The following is an 18,697-nucleotide window of genomic DNA, read 5'->3' as shown; positions in this document are numbered from 1 at the left end:
GACTTGGGAGACCTGGACGGAGTTCCTGACTCCTGGCCTAGGCCTGGTTGTTGTAGCCATTTGGGAGATGAACCAGCAGATAGAAGATCTCTCTATTTCTCCCTCTCTCAATGTCACTCTGCCCTTCAAATAAATAAACTATTTAAAGATTAGAGGGCAATATTCACTTTTATTAGAGCTATTCTAAAGTAATATTTTGTAAAGAGATATCCAATTATCATGTTTTATTCTGAAGGTTAATATTGCTAAAGGCCCTGCAGTGAACTTCCAGAATTATTGTTCAGAGGGAAATAGAAGTGCTTGTTGTCTTTTATGTGATGCCACATTGGCCTTTAGGCCCTAATCCTAGCTAGTTAGAGGGAAAAAAAAGTGGGTCAAAATTATTAATTTAGAGTCTGAAGTCTTAGAGTGTACTGGGCTTAGAAATAACAAGAGTCTCACTGTAAATTAGTGTAATTTTTTCTCATAAGACTTACTAAGATTAATAAAGTGATACTTTTAAAAAAGATTTATTTATTTATTTGAGAGGCAGAGTTACAGAGAGGGAGAGACAGAGAGAGAGGTCTTCCATCCTCTGGTTCATTCCCCAAATGGCTGCAATCACTAGAGCTTGGTCGATCTGAAGTCAGGAACCAGGAGCTTCTTGTGGGTCTCTCCATGGGAACAGGGGCCCAAGCATTTGGGCCATCTTCTGCTGCTTTCCCAGGCTATTAGCAGGGAGCTGGCTTGGAAGTGGAACAGCTGGGACTTGAGCTGGCACCCATATGGGATGCTCGTGCTGCATGTGGAGACTTAACCTACTGTGCCACAACGCTGGCCCTGTTTGGTGCATTTTACATGCTGAACTGGGGATACGTTAAATAACACTTAGAAGGAGGAAATACTGCAGTATGGTTAAGAGCATGGACTTTTACCATACAGACAGTTCTGCATTTGCTGGCTATGTACCTTGGGTAAAACACTTAACCTTTCTTAGCCTATTTCCTTAGTGGAATGGAGATGGCAGTAATTTCTTTTAATTTTTAAAATTAATATAAACAGAGCAGATTTCATGCATTCCATAGGTACAGTTCCAAAAATCATACTTCCCTTTCCCCCCACCCAGGTTCCCCTCCCTCTTTCCTCATTTCCTTTCATTAGTTTTTGCAGACATAATTTTAATCCGCTGTATATTCATAGGCTATTAGATTCAGCAAGTAAAAAAGTAGGAAGACCATAGTTCTACAGGAGTATAAACAAGGGCTAAAAATAACGATCATATCACAAAATATCCATTTCATTCCTATACATTTTTTATATTCTATATTTTCCATAAATATTCCTATTGTTTGCTTTGGATTGCTTTTGTACTTTTATTAGGAGATTTTCAGCCTTCACATTCTTTCATAATGATGACCATCATTATCTGTGTTTAGCTCATCCTTAAGAATCATTTGTAAAGGCTGAACAAGGTGACAAATTCTTTGAATTTCTGTTTGTTCTGGAAGGTCTTCATTTTACGTTCATTTATAAATGAGAGCTTTGTTGGGTGTACAGTATGCTAGGTTGACAGTTTTTTCTTTCAGGACTTAGACTATGTCTCTCCATTCTTTCCTAGCCTCTAGGGTTTCTGATGAGAAATCATCTGTTGGTCTAATTGGGGATTCTCTGAAGATAACCTGGCATTTCTCTTGTACACATTTTAGAATCTTTTCTTTATGTTTTACTGTTCAAAGTTTGACTACAGTGTGTCATGGTGAAAGTCTTTTCTGGTCATGTCTACTGGGAGTTCTATGTGCGTCATGTATTTAGATGTCCATTTCACCAAATTAGGGAAGTTTTCTGCTGTTATTTCCCTGAATAGGCCTTCTGATCCATTCTCTCTTTCCACACCTTCATGAACACTTAAGACATGTTTGGTCATCTGATAGTATCCCATAAATCTAAAACATTGCTTTTAGTTTTTCTGATTTTTTTTTTTGTCTGACTGAAATATTCCCAAGGATATGTTTTCCAGCTAAGATATTCTTTTCTTCTGCCTCACCAACTGTGTTGTTAAGGCTTTCCACTTTTCTACTTGACATATTAACTTCTTCATTTCTCATGTTTTAGTGTGATTTCTTTTCTTTTCTTTTTTTTTTTTTTTTGACAGGCAGAGTTAGAGAGAGAGAGAGAGACAGAAAGGTCTTCCTTCCATTGGTTCACTCCCCAAATGGCCACCACGGCTGGCGCACTGCGCTGATCCAAAGCCAGGAGCCAGGTACTTCCTCCTGGTCTCCCATGTGGGTGCAAGGCCCAAGCACTTGGGCCATCCTCCACTACCTTCCCGGGCCACAGCAGAGAGCTGGACTGGAAGAGGAGCAACCGGGACTAGTACCCAGCACCCCAACTGGAACTAGAACCCTGGGGTGCCGGCGCCACAGGTGGAGGATTAGCCTAGTGAGCTGCAGCACCGGCCAGTGTGATTTCTCTTAATATCTTTATTTCTTGGCAAAATTTGTCATCTATGTCATGTATGGATTTTTATCTCATGTATTTGTTTCTCTGTGCTTTTGAGTAATCTTATGATCATTCTTTTTAATTCCTTTTCAAGCATTTCATCAATCTCTTCATCTTCACATTCTAATATTGAAGTGCTGTTGTGTTCCTTTTGGGGAGTCATATTGTCTTGTTAGTGTTTCTTGTATTTCTGTGATTATTTTTTATTTTATTTTTTTTTATTTTTTTATTTTTTTTTTTAAATTTTTGACAGGCAGAGTGGACAGTGAGAGAGAGAGAGAGACAGAGAGAAAGGTCTTCCTTTGCCGTTGGTTCACCCTCTAATGGCCGGCGCACCGCGCTGTTCCGATGGCAGGAGCCAGGTGCTTATCCTGGTCTCCCATGGGGTGCAGAGCCCAAACACTTGGGCCATCCTCCACTGCACTCCCTGGCCACAGCAGAGAGCTGGCCTGGAAGAGGGGCAACCGGGACAGGATCGGTGCCCCGACCGGGACTAGAACCCGGTGTGCCGGCGCCGCAAGGCGGAGGATTAGCCTGTTGAGCCACGGCGCCGGCTTTCTGTGATTATTTTTAAGCATTTGTGGAAACACTTGGTTTTCTCCTCTGATGGCTTTAATCTTTGAACTATGACTCTGTGGCTTAGTGGAGTGTCTTCTCCTTCAGTGGATATCGAGAGGTGTGTGCTGAGTAGCGCCAGGGCACTCCTGTCAGTGCTTGACAGTAGGGCTAGAGTCCAGGATGGCACCCAAATTTGGCATGACAGATCTCTGTTGTCAGTAGAGGGGAGGGTATGATCAGGTCGGCTGGTGTACTCACAACCGCACCTCCTCTCTGCCAAGGTGATCAGTGCCTGGTGTTAGCCCACAGTGGCTACATACCCTACCCATGCAGGCACATGAACTGCACAAAGAATCTGTGCAGTCTTCCATATGAGCACAGAACCCTCAGCAATGATCTACCCCAGGCACTCTGAGAAATCTGAGCCTCTGAAGCCAGATACAATGATTGCCCAGAGACCAGGCTATACCACATGCTCTATAGTGCAGTCACAGAATTCCCACAGTCTTAGCACACAGGGCTCCCACAGTCAGAGGGTGCAGAGGATTCTCTCATCCCCATGGGCCTCCAATAATATGGAGAGAGTAGAGTTGTTCCCAGAGCCAGCTGCCTGTTGGTGCTCTGCCTTGGCATCTGTGATAAGGTTAGGTTAGGAGAACATCTCACAGTCCTAAGTGGGTGCCCAGCCTCCTGCCAACTCTGCAGGCCAGATTCAAATCAGTGGCAGGTTTATGCCTCTGATAAAATCTCCTAATCATGTATGTGCATGAGCCGCTACACCCTCTACTTGCATTAACATGGCTCTTTCTCCCTGCTAGTCGCCAGTAGAGGGCACCCTTGTGCGGGGATGGGAAAAAAGAGCGCTCTCCCTTCAAGGGGTTAGGGTGGGCACCCTGCCACCCATGCCCCCCTCCCAAGCGCTGCAGGCCAGACTCAAAGTTAGTGTAGCCTGCAGAGTTCTTCCTCAGACAATCTCACCAGTGACGGGGCTGCTGCAGTCTGCTTCCACTGGCTCCTAGAAAACGGCGTCAGGTGGTGTCCCTGCTCCTTGCCACGTTTGTCCTGTCTGTACTGTTCCAAGGTATCTCTTTGGCAGTAATTTCTTTACAAGGTTGTCACAAGATTATACAAATAGTAACAACATCTTAACAGTTGATATTTACAGCCTTACAGTCAATACATCTTACAGTCAATAAATGGTAGCTAATTAGTAGTGGTGTTATTCTTTATATACTATCTCAATACCCTCTCAGTCTTTTTAACTCTGTTGATGTTCCTGTGATGTGGGTAAAGTGGATTACCATTATCCCATTATATAAATAAGGAAACTTAGATTGTGAAGGATTTAGAGGCTTGTTTAACTTTTACCCATAGGTAGGTAATCCAAACTTAAATCTAAGTCATTTACCTTCAATTGCAGAATTTTTCCATCAGAAACTGTGTCAGTAAAGCATGAAAAGCAGTTTTGTTATTGCTGACATCATCAAGTGATGATAAATGGAAGAAAGAAACATTTATTTGCATAAGAATTCAAGAAGAGGTGTTATTTTGGTTTGTGTCTTGAATTCATTTTCAATTGGAAGAGAATAGTCTGTTTATAGAAAATTTTATGTAAATATAAATAAATACACATAGAATAAGTTTTGTAAGATCATTGCAATAATTCTGTTTTCCTCTTTCTCCTCCCTCCCCCGAACTGCCTCTCCCTAGGCTTTAGAAAAGAATTTAAGAACTTGGATGCAGGTTGTAAATTTCCTGAGTGCCACCCGGAATCACACCCACAAATAAAAAGTCATTTGTTAAGGTAATCATAGAAATTTGAAAATATTAAAACCTTTTTTCCTTAACATGTGTGTTACAGGAATTCTTTATTAGATGAGTTTAAATACATATTACTATTCTGAAAACAATGAATCTACAGTATGAGTACTTCAAAGAGTTTGTCAAATATGGAATCAAAAGATGTTTATTTTGATGCAAAATCAGAAAGTCCATGCATAGTTTTTTTCTATTTTTTTTAAAAGATTTATTTATTTATTTGAAAGAGTTACACAGAGAGAGAAAGAGGCAGAGAGAGAGAGAGAGAGAGGGAGGGAGAGAGGGAGAGAGGGAGGTCTTCCATCTGCTGATTCACTCCCTAAATGGCTGCAACAGCCAGAGCTGAGCCAATCTGAAGCCAGGAGCCAGGATCTTCTTCTGGGTCTCCTACGTGGGTACAGGGACCCACAGACTTGGGCCATCTTGTACTGCTTTCCCAGCCCATAGCAGAGAGCGGGATCAGAAGTGGAGAGCTGGGATACGAACTGGCGCCCATTTGGGATGCTGGCACCGCAGGCAGCGGCTTTACCCGTTACACCACAGCACTGGCCCCCTGCACAGTTTTTTCATAAAGTACATTCTCCATGTACTTTTTGAGGACCCCTCATGTGCATGGATTTCAAATGTTTTTGTGCCAAAATAAACTTATGTTTTGATTGCATTTTCCATGAACTTTTAGTAATGCTTATCTTACTGGGGATCATTAATAGGATGTTCATCTAAGGATAGAGGCTTACAAAGTGCCAGATATGATACATGATTGTTTTAATCTTTTCAGCATTTTTATGAAGGTAGCACAGTAGCCTTCTTATCTGCAGGAGATACCTTAAGATCTCAAGTGGATGCCAGAAATCACACATATTTATATATAGCTTTATATAAACTATGACTTTTCCTGTACTTATATATACACATGTAATACTTGGGCCATCTTCTACAGCTTTCCCAGGCCATCAAAGAGAGCTGGATCAGAAGTGGAGCAGCCTGGACTTGAACCAGCACCCATATGGGATGCTGGCACTGCAAGCGGCAGCTTTACCTGCTATGCCACAGCCGGCCCCTATTTTAAATTATTATACCATCCTTATACTGTTATGTAACAAGGATTTTAATATCTCTATCTCTGTTTCCTTTAAGCTTTAGAATGTCAGTGAGGAAGTATTCTAGGATATTGAATTGTTTGCCTGTAACATTTTCCTTATATTTTATACTATACTTTATCACAAATAAATGTAACTTCAGTGTTTTTAAGTTGAAATCAATTTTTAAAATTTTTAGAAATATTATTGTGGTAATGATGCATGTTTGGTAAGCAAAAAATTTTGAAGGCAGTTGAAAACATTAATGATTACAAAATATAATTCCCATTTCAGTCATGTTACAAAAATAATACAAGTTATATACTGGGGAAATCAAACTATAGGACAGTATTTTTGTCCATGGTGTCTCAGCTTTGCTTTTATTTCCTATGTCAGGCCACATATCCATGAAACCAATGGAAAGTTACTTCCTTCATCCGGCCCGCAAATACTCAAGGATCATACTACTACAAGAGAGCACCTCCAACAATCAGAAGAACAGAAGCTTGAAAAACTAAATGAGTGGCTTCATTTAGAAAATTCTGAGAGAACAGATTTCCCTTTTCCTGTTGATGGTAATTCTACTTCTGGGAAGAGAGTAAACCATAATGAAATAATGTCACCATCTTCATTGTGGTTTCCACACATGAGAACTGTTGGGTTAAAGCCAGAAACCCCTTCTCTCATCCAGCAGCAAAATATGATGCAACAAGGTTATTCTGAGAATTCTCTATTAAGAGAACATGTAATTCAGTCAACCTGCAGAGCTGAAGGTTGTCAGATGCCAAAACTTTACCAGAATTTACCACCCCCTTTGCCACCAAAGAAATATACTATAACCAGTGTGCCACAATCAGAGAAAAATGACTCTATACCTGATGTTAAACTTACAGAGATGCTTAAAGCTAATTCTTCTATTCTGAAGCACAATTTTTGTACAGCTCAAGAGCCAAGGGCAGAAATGAATACATTTATGAATGACGGAAGTTGTAAAGAAACATTCCAAGCAAAAGACCAAGTTGGCAACATACCCAACTACTCTTCCAACTCTTCAACTAAAGATTTTCAAGCAAACCCAGGCCCAGTTGTTGATGAATTTTGCCAACCTGAACTAGACACCAGTTCTACATGTCCAAATGAGAAAATGTCATTAACTACATATTTTTCCGTTGATAGCTGCATGACTGATACATATAGACTGAAATATCATCAGAGGCCCAAGCTCTGCTTTCCAGAGAACAGTGGCTTTTGTAATGATAACTCACTATCTGAGAGTGAAAGAGGGTTAGGAACTGTGTCACATAATAGTCTTGGTTCAGGCTGCCCTTCTGAACAAAGATACAAACCTAGCGTACACTGTAATAGATAAATGATGAAATTGGGAAGCTTATATTCCTCATAGGCCATTAAAATAAAATAGGAACCTACTGACCAAACCTAGAGATGAGAAAATTAAGAATCATGGCATTTTTAGTCATTTATCATTTTAACTTTGTTATTTCGTGAATATATTTGTTGAATATTATAGAGACTTTTTTGGCATGCCTTGGAACAATAGAAAATTGGGAAGTATGTACCAACTCATTTTCCATAGCTACAGTTGAACAAAAATTAAATTTGCCCCTCTATTATGTGGCTAGTAGCCCGTTAAGTATTAATTAGTGCTCAATGTATGTCGATTGGTTAACTATGCTAATTGAAAAATACCAGGAGATATTTTGTCTAGTCAAAGTAGTCTTTGTTTTATGAAGAAGCACTTTTTAATGGGTAACAAATGGCTTCACCCGTTTGTTTTTGACTTCTGTGATAGTCTGCTAGGTGAGATCCCTTTAAGTGTCTTTAAAAAAACTGACCCATGGATTTTATAGCATTTTGAAAAAATGCCTTAATGATGAACAGTTTTAAATTAAACCTTGGAGCTCAGATAGAACTCAATTTAGCTTTTAGAACTTTTTTATTTTCAGAATGTCTACTTAACATAAATTAGGCCTTTGACTATATTTTCATAAATACTTAAGCTATGTAAGCTAAAAGGTTAAAATATTAAAGTTTAGTGTATTTATTTGTCTTGTTACAAATTTTTCTAATTTTATATGAAATGTGAAAAGTTTTTATATTTTGGTTTGGTTTACTTTGGACTGCTAATAACCAGTGTTAGGAATTAACCTTGGTCCCTCTTATTGGGAATGTCACTCTGCCTACATTTTCTCTGGCTGTAATCTTACGTGCATAAAGGTTGATATCCACTTGGCTTGAATCTGAAAATCTATCTAGGTTCCAGGTTAAATCTTCACCTTCATATAGGGTGTTTAATTTTATTGACTGTCTAATTAATTTCTGTATCCTCTCCTTTTCCTTAAACAGTAAATCTACCCCAGCTAATTTCTTGGAGAAGGCTTTCTTTTGAAATTAAAAGTTTTCTTTATTATGGTAACCTTACCAGTGAAAATAAGTTACTTTAATTGCCTTGTTTCATTAGTTGTCATTTCCTTTGTACTAAGCTGGTAAACTAACTGTAGTTTAGAATAGTTTTAAAATATCTACTCGAGAATTGAGAATCATAGAATTAAAATTTTTTTTACATTCCTAAATAAACTTCATGAATAAATCGTTCAACGAACGATTACTCTCTTACCTGATTCCATAAATTGTGTTAAAATATTCCAAAATGTAAATGATTAAAAATGAATACTTTTCACTAATTAGAAAATTGCTTATAAATGTCTAACTTCACTCTTACCAAATGTTGGCCAGACTTTATATTCTGAAATCTGTAGAGAAGTTTTTACTTGCTTTTTCTGACTATAATGGTTGGTGATTATTACTTTATAATCTTTTAATTTAGAAATACTTGAATACTAACTAAATTTTATCTTTTAAGAAAGCCTATTTTTAACAATTTTTTAGTATGAAGGATTTGTAAATAGTGTATATCTTGTGAAATTGTATTTGAAATGTCAATATTTTAATCACTGCTTTTATAACTTTGTAAAATACTAGAAAAATGAGCTTCAGGTATTGTCAATAGCTTTCAAAAATTTTGTGAATTTTTACTTTCTATGTGGTCAAAATGTCCAGTTGGAAACATATTTCAAACATTTAAACTAATTTCTGTATTTAACAGCAGTTACATACAGTTCTTTCAACTCACAATTGAGTTGTAAACATCAGGTAGTTCCAGTTTCGCCTGTTTTAATGTACTCTCTGGTTGAAACCTCCTGAGTCCTGTCCAACTAAAACATTTTATGGCAACTCAACACTCCATACATTGTATACATATATTTACTAGTCATTCACATGTAAAATTTTACTTCTAGAGTGCCTATTTATTTTTTTAGATGTTTGCATCTGGTTATTATAAGCTTTTTTAAAATAATACAATAAAAATTGTAAAGTTAAAATACTTATTTTCAGATGTATTCTCATGTGAAATCACCTTCTGGTTCAACAAATTTTGAAGATAAACTGAATTTTAAGTCAATATGGTTAGAATTTTCTTTGCATTCATGAACTGTGAATGGGAAATATAAGCCAATTTGAGATTTAAGGGAACTTGGAGTTTCACTGTTAATAAAATGTTATCATAGGCAGTTCCTAGAAGTGAAATAGCAAACAGGTCTAAAGCACAGTTGTAGAGAAGGATTGAGCAAATTTTCCACAGAACTACAGATAGCAAATAATTTAAAACCATTCTCTCTCTGTAACAACTACCCAACTCTGCTTTTGTAATGTGAAAGCAGTCATAATAATATGTAGAACAGTGGTGCATAACTGTTTTCCAATAAAGCTTTATCAACTTAGAAATCCTAATTGCATATAATTTTCATGTCATGAAAGTCTTTTTTGTTTTCAGACCTAACAAGTACCAGTAACTTGCATGTTTTCTATATACAAGCAGGCAGCAACCAGATTTGGTCCACTGATCCTGGTTTGATAACTTTGTCCTTGAGGATAATCTATATTAAATGTCTGCCTTGATGCTAAACAGCCAGAAGTCCCCACCTGTATTCCCACGCTACTTAGGGGCTAAGTGTTTTATGATTTTCCAAACAGGACCAGTAGGATGTATGAGGGATCTTCAGCAGGTTCATGGAAAAATGCTTATTATGGGGGAAAAAAACCTATGCACAAACTTTTGTGCCAAAATAAAAAAATCTCTTAATTTCTAACTGGCTTACAGTTTCCCCAGGAAAATCAGTGGTATAGCTTTGATCCAAATCTAAAGGCCTGAGAACCAGAGAGAGGTAATTTGCCAGTCCTCTATCTGTGATTTGGTCTAAGTCCTCAGCACTGGTTGATGGCTACCCACACTAGGGTGGGGCAGGATAGCTCTTCCTTACTCAGTCAACTGACTCAAATGGTAATCTCTCCCAGCAACACCCTCAAAGACATACTCAGAAATGTATTTTCAGCTAACTGGGCAAATCTTAGCTCAGTCAAGCTGACACATAAAATTAATTTGCTACACCAAAATGTCTGCATCCTCACTAAAAATTGCAGAATATCTGATGGTTGTGGTAGTAGGCTAATTTTAGCCTCAAAAGGTATTATGGATTATTAAAAGTCTGTATGTGGGCTGGCGGCGCTGCTCAATAGGCTAATCCTCCGCCTTGCGGCGCCGGCACACCGGGTTCTAGTCCCAGTTGCCCCTCTTCCAGGCCAGCTCTCTGCTGTGGCCAGGGAGTGCAGTGGAGGATGGCCCAAGTTCTTGGGCCCTACACCCCATGGGAGACCAGGAGAAGCACTTGGCTCCTGCCATCGGATCAGAGCGGTGCGCCGGCCACGGCGGCCATTGGAGGGTGAACCAATGGCAAAAGGAAGACCTTTCTATCTCTCTCTCTATCCACTCTGCCTGTCAAAAAAAAAAAAAAAGTCTGTATGTGAACCACAGTGAGGTATGTGAGAACTGTTAATCCTCTCACAAGCCACTGCTAGGTGACTTGTTAACAATAAAACCAAATTCAGCCATGGAAATAAACATTTATTAGACAAAATTATTAGTAAGCAGTGCAAAAATAGTTCATAGTCTGTTTGATAAACTCAGTGTTCAGATGTTTCCATTGTGCCTTCCATAAAAGGTTCTCTTTAGATGTGACACTGTACAGGCATAACTGCTAAATCAATTCTAGACTTCGCTCCAAGAATCATTATGAAAGGTAGATGACATACAGTTTATCTAACCTCCAAGTATTTTAGACAGTTCACACATACTGATTGCCACTAATTTCAGTGCTAAGAGCCTATTTCAAATGTCCATTTATAAACCCTTTAGGGTTATTAGGAAGTTCCTTTGTGAGTGGAGCATCTGAGGAGTGATGGGAGTGGATACGGGCACCCGGCTCTCTTTGTGTCACTGTGCCTCTTAAATTGAAAATTTTTATGCTTAGTCAATAGAAGGCTCAAGCAACTGTTGAATGAGTAAATATGCTGATTTCCTGAAATTTAAGCAACAGACATTATAAAAACATTATGTTTTGGCCACAAACACTAAGCAACAGCAATAAAAAAGAGGTTTGAAATGCACAATCTTATTTCAGGGAGCTCAAGAGTTTAAAAGGAATTAAGGGAGGGGATTCAGTTTACAAAAGGACATGCATGCTAAACTTCTAATATTTGTTATCTACTTCAAGACTCTGTCAACCTATCAGTCAAGACATCATTTCATAACAGTCCAACTTCATCTATAACTAAAGAGTATTTAGGGCCAACATGGTGGGCTTACATTTTCTGTATAGTTTTTGTGTTATTTATAGAGTCAATGTATTCCAAGAACACTTTGTTCCTTCTCTCAAAATCTTTCCCTCCTTCTTCAATAATTTACTTTAAATACCTCACGTTATTATTCATATTATCTGTATCATATTAAACCCTAATCAACCCTTAAGGTCTTACAGGGATGACATTTTTATTTTATGAATATTTTTATATTCAGCTTGTGTAAAACTATCAGATGTTTGAAAATTTTTAAACATGAAGAGTCCAGTTTAAGAACTTAGATATGAGTGAGTGAGATTACTATCCATTTAATGTAGTTTTCCAAATGACTTAACAGAGGTGTAAAATGAAGGGAAGTTCCCTTAGAGTTCTGAAATTCTGCCGCAGCACAATTCCTGTCTTCTTTATTCAAGAAGTCTGTAGTCATTTTCAGATTCCACTCCAGATGTCAACTTCTTAATTTAGGTATCAGCAAACCAGTCTGTAAAAACCAAGTATCTGTCAGCACTACTTACTTTTTGTTTTCATTTTAACACTTTATGTCGACTTCTAAAAATCTTTCTTAAGTCACCTGTCTGTCCCAAAATATTGATAACAATAAAATATGCTAATAATAAAGGCCTGGAATATTTCTTGTAAGGCCTCCATTTAATAACCAGAGCTGAAAATTCGGAGCATTAAAAATAAAACAAAAAACCCACTGTACTTGAGGTATGTATTAGTCTCTATGCCAAGCACCCCAAAAAAGGAGGGGTTGGAGAGTGAAAAATACAAATGATTTTGACCAAAGATTATACAGAAACACCCATTCCTTTCTGCATTCTCTGCACTCAGCCCTCTGCTTTCTAATTTGACACACCTCCCAAGAAATCAGGAATGATAACCAGTCAGGTACTCAAATGTTTGCCAAAATTCAGATATGGGTGGGCAAAGAAGACAGGAACTGCCTGTGAAGAAGGGACATCACAAAGAACCTTATGAGCATGACTGAGAGGAATTAAAATCTGAGCGAATGGCCAGCGCAGTAGCTCAATAGGCTAATCCTCCGCCTTGCGGCGCCGGCACACCAGGTTCTAGTCCCGGTCAGGGCACCGGATTCTGTCCCGGCTGCCCCTCTTCCAGGCCAGCTCTCTGCTATGGCCCGGGAAGGCAGTGGAGGATGGCCCAAGTCCTTGGGCCCTGCACCCGAAAGGGAGACCAGGAGAAGCACCTGGCTCCTGGCTTCGGATCAGCGCGGTGCGCCGGCCGCGGCGGCCATTGGAGGGTGAACCAACGGCAAAAGGAAGACCTTTCTCTCTGTCACTCTCTCTCATTATCCACTCTGCCTGTCAAAAAGTTAAAAAAATATATATAAAAAAATTCCATATATAAATAAATATTTGAAAAAAAAAATCTGAGTGAATGACCAACACCAAAGGGCAGCGAGCTAATTGGTAAATGGGTGGCACACAGTTTTTCTTCTAGAAGCCCTTATCATCGGTCCTGTGTCTTTTCTGGTTCTGCTTCCTCCTGCCCCATTCTCTTAGTTCTTTTCCTTTATTCCTGCCAGAATAGTGTTTTCAGAGTGAGTGGCAAAGAAAATGAAGAGAATGGAGTTCACAAGTGGACTCTACAGAATTCTGAGAATGAACAGATGATGTGTGGGTTGTGTGCGCAAGAAAACCGGGAAGTCCAAGAGTCCCAGGTTTCTGGGAGGGAGGGGCAACTGAGTGGCTAAAGCTGAGGATGGATCAGGCCAGAAGAATTCAGGTTTCAACACGCTGAGTTTGGGATACGTGTTTGAGACTGCTCATGAGCTAACAGTTGCACAAAAACAATAGCTTCAGCTCAGCACGTCCTGCTGAGCAACAGGCAAACCTCATTTATATAAATCTCTCTCTCATTCAACCACTAAACCCCACTACACGGTTACTATTGGTCCCAAACGGTAGATGATAAAATAAAACCCAGAGATGCTCAGTAACTTCGTTAGTTCTCCTGTGGCGGTGCAGGAAATAAAATTCAGCTGCGTTCACTCCAAAACGTAAAACAAACTCGCGAAGCCGCTTCCTCCGAACGGCTCTGGGGACTGTCACTGAGGTGCCAAGGACAGACATTTCCCGTAGTGCTCCTCCCAGCTCGCCACCCTCGCGATTCCGCCGCGCTCCGGCCCTGCGCTCTGGGACGTGTATGCACTAACTCCCCTCCCACACCAGCCCGCAGCCTTGGAGCAAATGGCCTCTAAGCGTCGTACCACTTCCACTCTGAATTCGGGACACTCACCAGGGCAAAAGATACACGAAGAAAAACAGCGCCACATCTAGAAGGATGAAGAGCCAGAGATCCAACCAGTACGAGGGTTTCGGAAGCCCGTTTGTCCCACACTGAGGCTGCACATGGTGGTTCTGCTGCTGCCTCCCAGCCTCGCCCAAGCCTCGTCGCTCCCGGGGACCGTCCGGACCGTCAACCACCGCCGCGCCCGCGTCCATTTGGCTCCCGACGCCGCGCAGGAACCCCAGCACCTGCAAAAGCACCTGCAAAAGCCTCAGTCCCCGAACTTCCGCGTTCGCCGCACAGAAAAGAAAAAGCGGACCCAGTCGCTCGCCTACGCTCCCCGCCCCCGGAAGTGGCCCCGGGGCACGGTCCTCCCGTTGCGCAGGCGCGGGCGCGGCGCTCGGCTGCGGGCGTGACAGGAGGCAGGCCCACCGCCTCCGCCCGGAAGCCGAACAATCGGGCCCGCCCATTTCCGGCCTGCCAAAGCCGGAGCAAAAGCTGGTTGGTCGAGTTCCTTCGGAGCCAGAGTTTTATCATGTTGCAGGACCAGAATTTACCTCCGGGTTCGGTTTCTGTCAAGTGGTGGACTCCGCCCTGGAATGCCAAAGGTGGCTCCCGTCTCTCTGTTCTTTTTGTTAGACCCCTCTGGTGGGTTTTTTACTGTCTTTTTACACTTAGTCTTTGAAACAGTTTTAATGAGGTGCACATCATTAAATATGAGCCTGAGTTCCCGAGAGGGCCAGAGGACAAAACGTGAGAACTTCGCCAGTCCCTCGTGTGAGTGAATTATAAGAATAACCCTGAGATTGGGAAGTGTTAGCCCCCGCAAGATTACAAGGCTTGCAGAAAGATGATTGGCCCATGCTTCCTGGGTTTTACCCGGTGCTCCCGGTTCAAGTATTTTCTCCTTGGGTCATTATAATGAGTCCTGGATTGTTCAGCAAATCTTTGCATCTAGACCTGTAGGAGTAAGTGGTTCTCTAGGTGCCTAATGAGTGGACATGACTGTGTTGTGTTTTTACATAAACTGTCATTATATCTCCATAAAACTTTGAAGCTGTGATTACTCTATTTTGCAGAATTAGAAAATGAGAAACAAAAGAGTGAATTGTCTGAGGCTGTAAAAAAAAAAATCATAAAGCCTAAAATTGAACCCAAAATTAGTGTTCCTCATGCCTCAGTTTGCCTCCTAATTAGTTGCCAGGTTATAGAGATAAAAATATTGTATCACCTGTAAAGAAAAATACCATCACCCTTTGCCTTTTAGATTCTGGAAATAAGAGCCATTATTCGAGAATGAATTTGTGTGCTGCAGCCCAGATTATCTGCTGTTAATATATTGGAAAACTCTGGTCTTAAGTGACATTGAGCCTTTACAAAAATTTGGAAAGGCAAGTAAACTTCTTCCCTTAACCAGAGTTGGAAGCGTTCTCACTGGTTAAGATTGGATCAGTTATTTCTGATTGCTGAAAAGGATTGATAAAAATTATTGAAACTATCAGTAAAGAAATAGCCCTACATAAAGTGAAAAACTTCAGAAATGTTTTCACACCTGTCCTTGAACCAGAATATGTACTCATATATGAGAGGATATTGGTACTATAGTCTGATCTCTTGAGTCAGGAAAGTCTGTGGTAATTATGCAAATGGAGAGTAATTATGCAAACAGGAGGGGTTAATTAAAAGATCCCATTACTTCTTCTGATTTTATGTGAAAATCACTTTGATTATTCCACATGACAGACAGAAATGAATATAGAGTTGTTAATGGAATTTACCATGTCCCTAAATTAAAAGCAATTAATTTAAAAGAAAGTAAACTGAAATGTAGATATACTGTCAGTCATGCTCCTCATGACTTATTTGAACCTTACTACTACTCATGTTCAAATGAAAAATAGCAGGGTCTACAAATTGAATTATTGCATTGCAACCATGATACAACACATTCCCAATATTGTACAATTAATTTGATTGGGCTAGAGCAAAGAAGGTAATTTATGTGAATACCCTGACAATTAGGCCAAAGACAGGTATGCATTGCAAATTTGAAGTTCTCAGGAAGAGGGTGAGAAATTAGGTTTTAACCAAAGGTGCTAATGTAGGTTTCTTTAGGCAGCTGTGAATCCATTTGGTTAGTATAATAAATGATCATTATGATCATTCTAGGAGTTTAAACTAGTTTTATAGAGTAACCCTTCCAACAGTTTTTCATTTTTAGTAACTTATCTGAAAACATATCTGCCTTAAAGCAATTCTTTCTCATCTTTTTTTCCTTGCTTTCAAATTGAGTACCTGTCCTAACAGTGCCCCAGTAGATTGGTAGAGAAAAGTTATTTATCCCATCTTCTGGTCATTTCATCCATTGCTTTTTGTTCTCTTTCATCATTAATGCTTTGCATACCTATTGTAAATTTTGTTTTAGAGTTATAGTATCATCATACTTAAGTTGCAGCTTCTCTCTTACTTCATCTTGGACTTTGGTTGCTACCAACCCTGTACTAACTGTTAATCTGGCTCTATTGTGCTCAGCAGCCTCACGCCAGTAAATACCCTTTGCCCTTGCATGATTGCTTCCTTTTATCTTCCTCTTGGAAACTCCTACTCTTGGCCCCTGGGTCTCATGTATGTTCCTTTTAAACTGTAATAATTCCCCACCTACCTGAATCCTACACAACTATTGACTTCATAGTTTCCCTCTGTATAATTCACATTGATCTCGCCATTCTCAGTATTTCTAGCATACCAATTGCAAAAACTTTACATTTAACTTGTCTCCAGATACTTCACATGCCATACTTTCTTCTTGGGAAAAGAGTTATTTTCTCAAGATCAAGACAGTGAAGTATTTGTTTCCAAAGTTTTTTACCTTCTTTAGCATTTACTATTTCCCTCTGTATTGTATATCAGCTAGCTATTAATAGGACTCTGGATGAGGATAGTTATCTTTTAGAATTTCTTTGCCTCCAACATTAAACACAAATATTCTTGTCTAGCACATTGACCTGCTTTGTTGCAATTTTAGGTAAATTGCTTTCTCTTTTGGAGTATTAACTGTTTACAGGGACAGATTAATTTTTACCATATTTGTAGCCTTCTCAGTTCCTCAAACATCATCTTGAACCTGGAACATATTTAATATTTTCTCAATTATATTTTATTATATTCTGCTACCACTAACACAACCATGCCTTGAAATAATAGTTCTTATTGTATATGATTGTTGTGAGGATTATATGAATTGTTGATAAAACTCTTTGAAAACTGGCACATTGTAAATACCATGTGTGTGTGTTAACTTATAGTGGTAGTAAAAACTGCATTTAACTGTGTCTAAATTAGTATAGTGTTTTATGACTGTAATATTTATTTAGGTTTTACAATTTTTTTTCTTTCTGTTTGTATATCTTGATGATTTTGGAGGCACTGGGCAGTAGTCTTCATGCACAATTGCAGATGAAAATAGGATGACATCCCTCTCAAATTTAAATTAGGCCTCTTAGAACTCAGAAAAAGAGATATAATTGGGCACCTTAAGAAAAATAGTGCAAATGCTGTTGTTTTAAGGTAGTGGGTTAAGCTGCCATCTATGATAGTGACATCCATTATTGGAGTTCTGGTTCAAGTCCCATCTAGCTCCCTGCCAATGCACCTGGGTAAGCAGTGGAAGATGACTCAAATGGTTAGGCTCCTGCCACCTGTGTAAGAGATGTGGCTGGAGTTCCTGGATTCTGGCTTCAGCCTGGCTCAGCCCTGACTGCTGCGGCCATTTGGGTAATAAACCAGCAGATGTAAAATCTTCTTCTCTTTCTTCTCTGTCTCTCCCTTTCTCTCTGTCACTCTGCCTTTCTAATACATAAAGTAAATCTTTTTTAAAAGAAGAAATAGTTTACTAAAAATATAGTTCTAGATGCTATATGTTTCTAGGAGAGCTTATGCTACTCCTTTATAATGTTTATAATAATTGTTTTTACTTCTTCAGGGTCAGTCTTCCACATCTTAGATCCTAAGCTTAGATTCTTAGCTTCTAAGATAGATTCAAAGCTCCATGAGAATAAAACTGGATTTGTATTCTTCACCACTAGAACTCATGTTGTATTTGGCACATTGTAGATGCCCAATTCATATTTGATTAAAGTAGTATGTACTCTTGGCAACTCAGGGTTCAAGTAAACTATGGTGAACAAGTTATATGTGTATCTATCAGATGTAAGAATTCATTATTTCCACAACTAATTACCTATTACCTCACCCTTTTCTTCTCTCTAGTTTTTATTTACTGGAATTCATAATGAGCTTTTTGATCTCATGGCCTCTATTTTCTGCTTTTCTGTCTGTGTCTTTCAATATTGGCCCATTGTTACTGGCTAACAACCTTTTCTGTGATTAATAATCAAATCTCAACAGAGAGACTCTACCTGATCATAATTAGAATTAATTTTCTTGTACCCTATGTTTGTGGATTGGAAGAATTGATAATATTAGAACATCTATACTCCCCAAAGTGATCTGTAGAATCAATGCAATTCCCATAAAACTACCAATGATACTCTTCAAAGAAATAGAAAAGAAAACTCCATTAAAATTTGTATGGAACTGCTAATACCACCAAATAGCCAAAATGATCCTGAGTAAAAAGAACAAAGATAGATGTATTACAATACCTAACCTGGAAACATATCACAAAGCAATATAAACAAAGCAGTTTGGTGCTGGAATAAAAACAGAGACATGGACCAATGGAACAGGAACATAGAGCCCAGAAACAAATCTGCATATTTACAGTTTACCCAATT

At 39.2% G+C, this 18,697-nt stretch overlaps 2 protein-coding genes across 2 annotated transcripts in view; one reads left to right on the top strand and one right to left on the bottom strand.

Annotated features, from left to right (window-relative positions):
• USP53 (ubiquitin specific peptidase 53) overlaps nt 1-11,308 on the top strand; it is a 76,120-nt gene extending 64,812 nt beyond the window's left edge. The window contains exons 15-16 of the mRNA XM_062199690.1: nt 4,747-4,840; nt 6,330-11,308. Of these exons, the coding sequence (XP_062055674.1) occupies nt 4,747-4,840; nt 6,330-7,302 (1,067 nt within the window). The 3' untranslated portion in view covers nt 7,303-11,308. The remainder of the gene's footprint in view (nt 1-4,746; nt 4,841-6,329) is intronic.
• C8H4orf3 (chromosome 8 C4orf3 homolog) lies at nt 10,900-17,899 on the bottom strand. The gene is given in 8 exon segments (XM_062198897.1): nt 10,900-12,129; nt 13,911-14,378; nt 14,459-14,580; nt 16,648-16,689; nt 16,691-16,746; nt 16,749-16,778; nt 16,781-16,847; nt 17,876-17,899. Coding segments are annotated over 8 exon segments (810 nt in total). The 3' UTR covers nt 10,900-12,128.
• Nucleotides 17,900-18,697: the final 798 nt, after the last annotated feature.

The sequence above is a fragment of the Lepus europaeus genome, chromosome 8 (assembly GCF_033115175.1).
Source record: "Lepus europaeus isolate LE1 chromosome 8, mLepTim1.pri, whole genome shotgun sequence".
Classification (NCBI taxonomy): domain Eukaryota; kingdom Metazoa; phylum Chordata; class Mammalia; order Lagomorpha; family Leporidae; genus Lepus; species Lepus europaeus.
The sequence above is the reverse complement of the archived record's forward strand: the minus strand, read 5'-3'. Positions and strand labels throughout refer to the sequence as shown.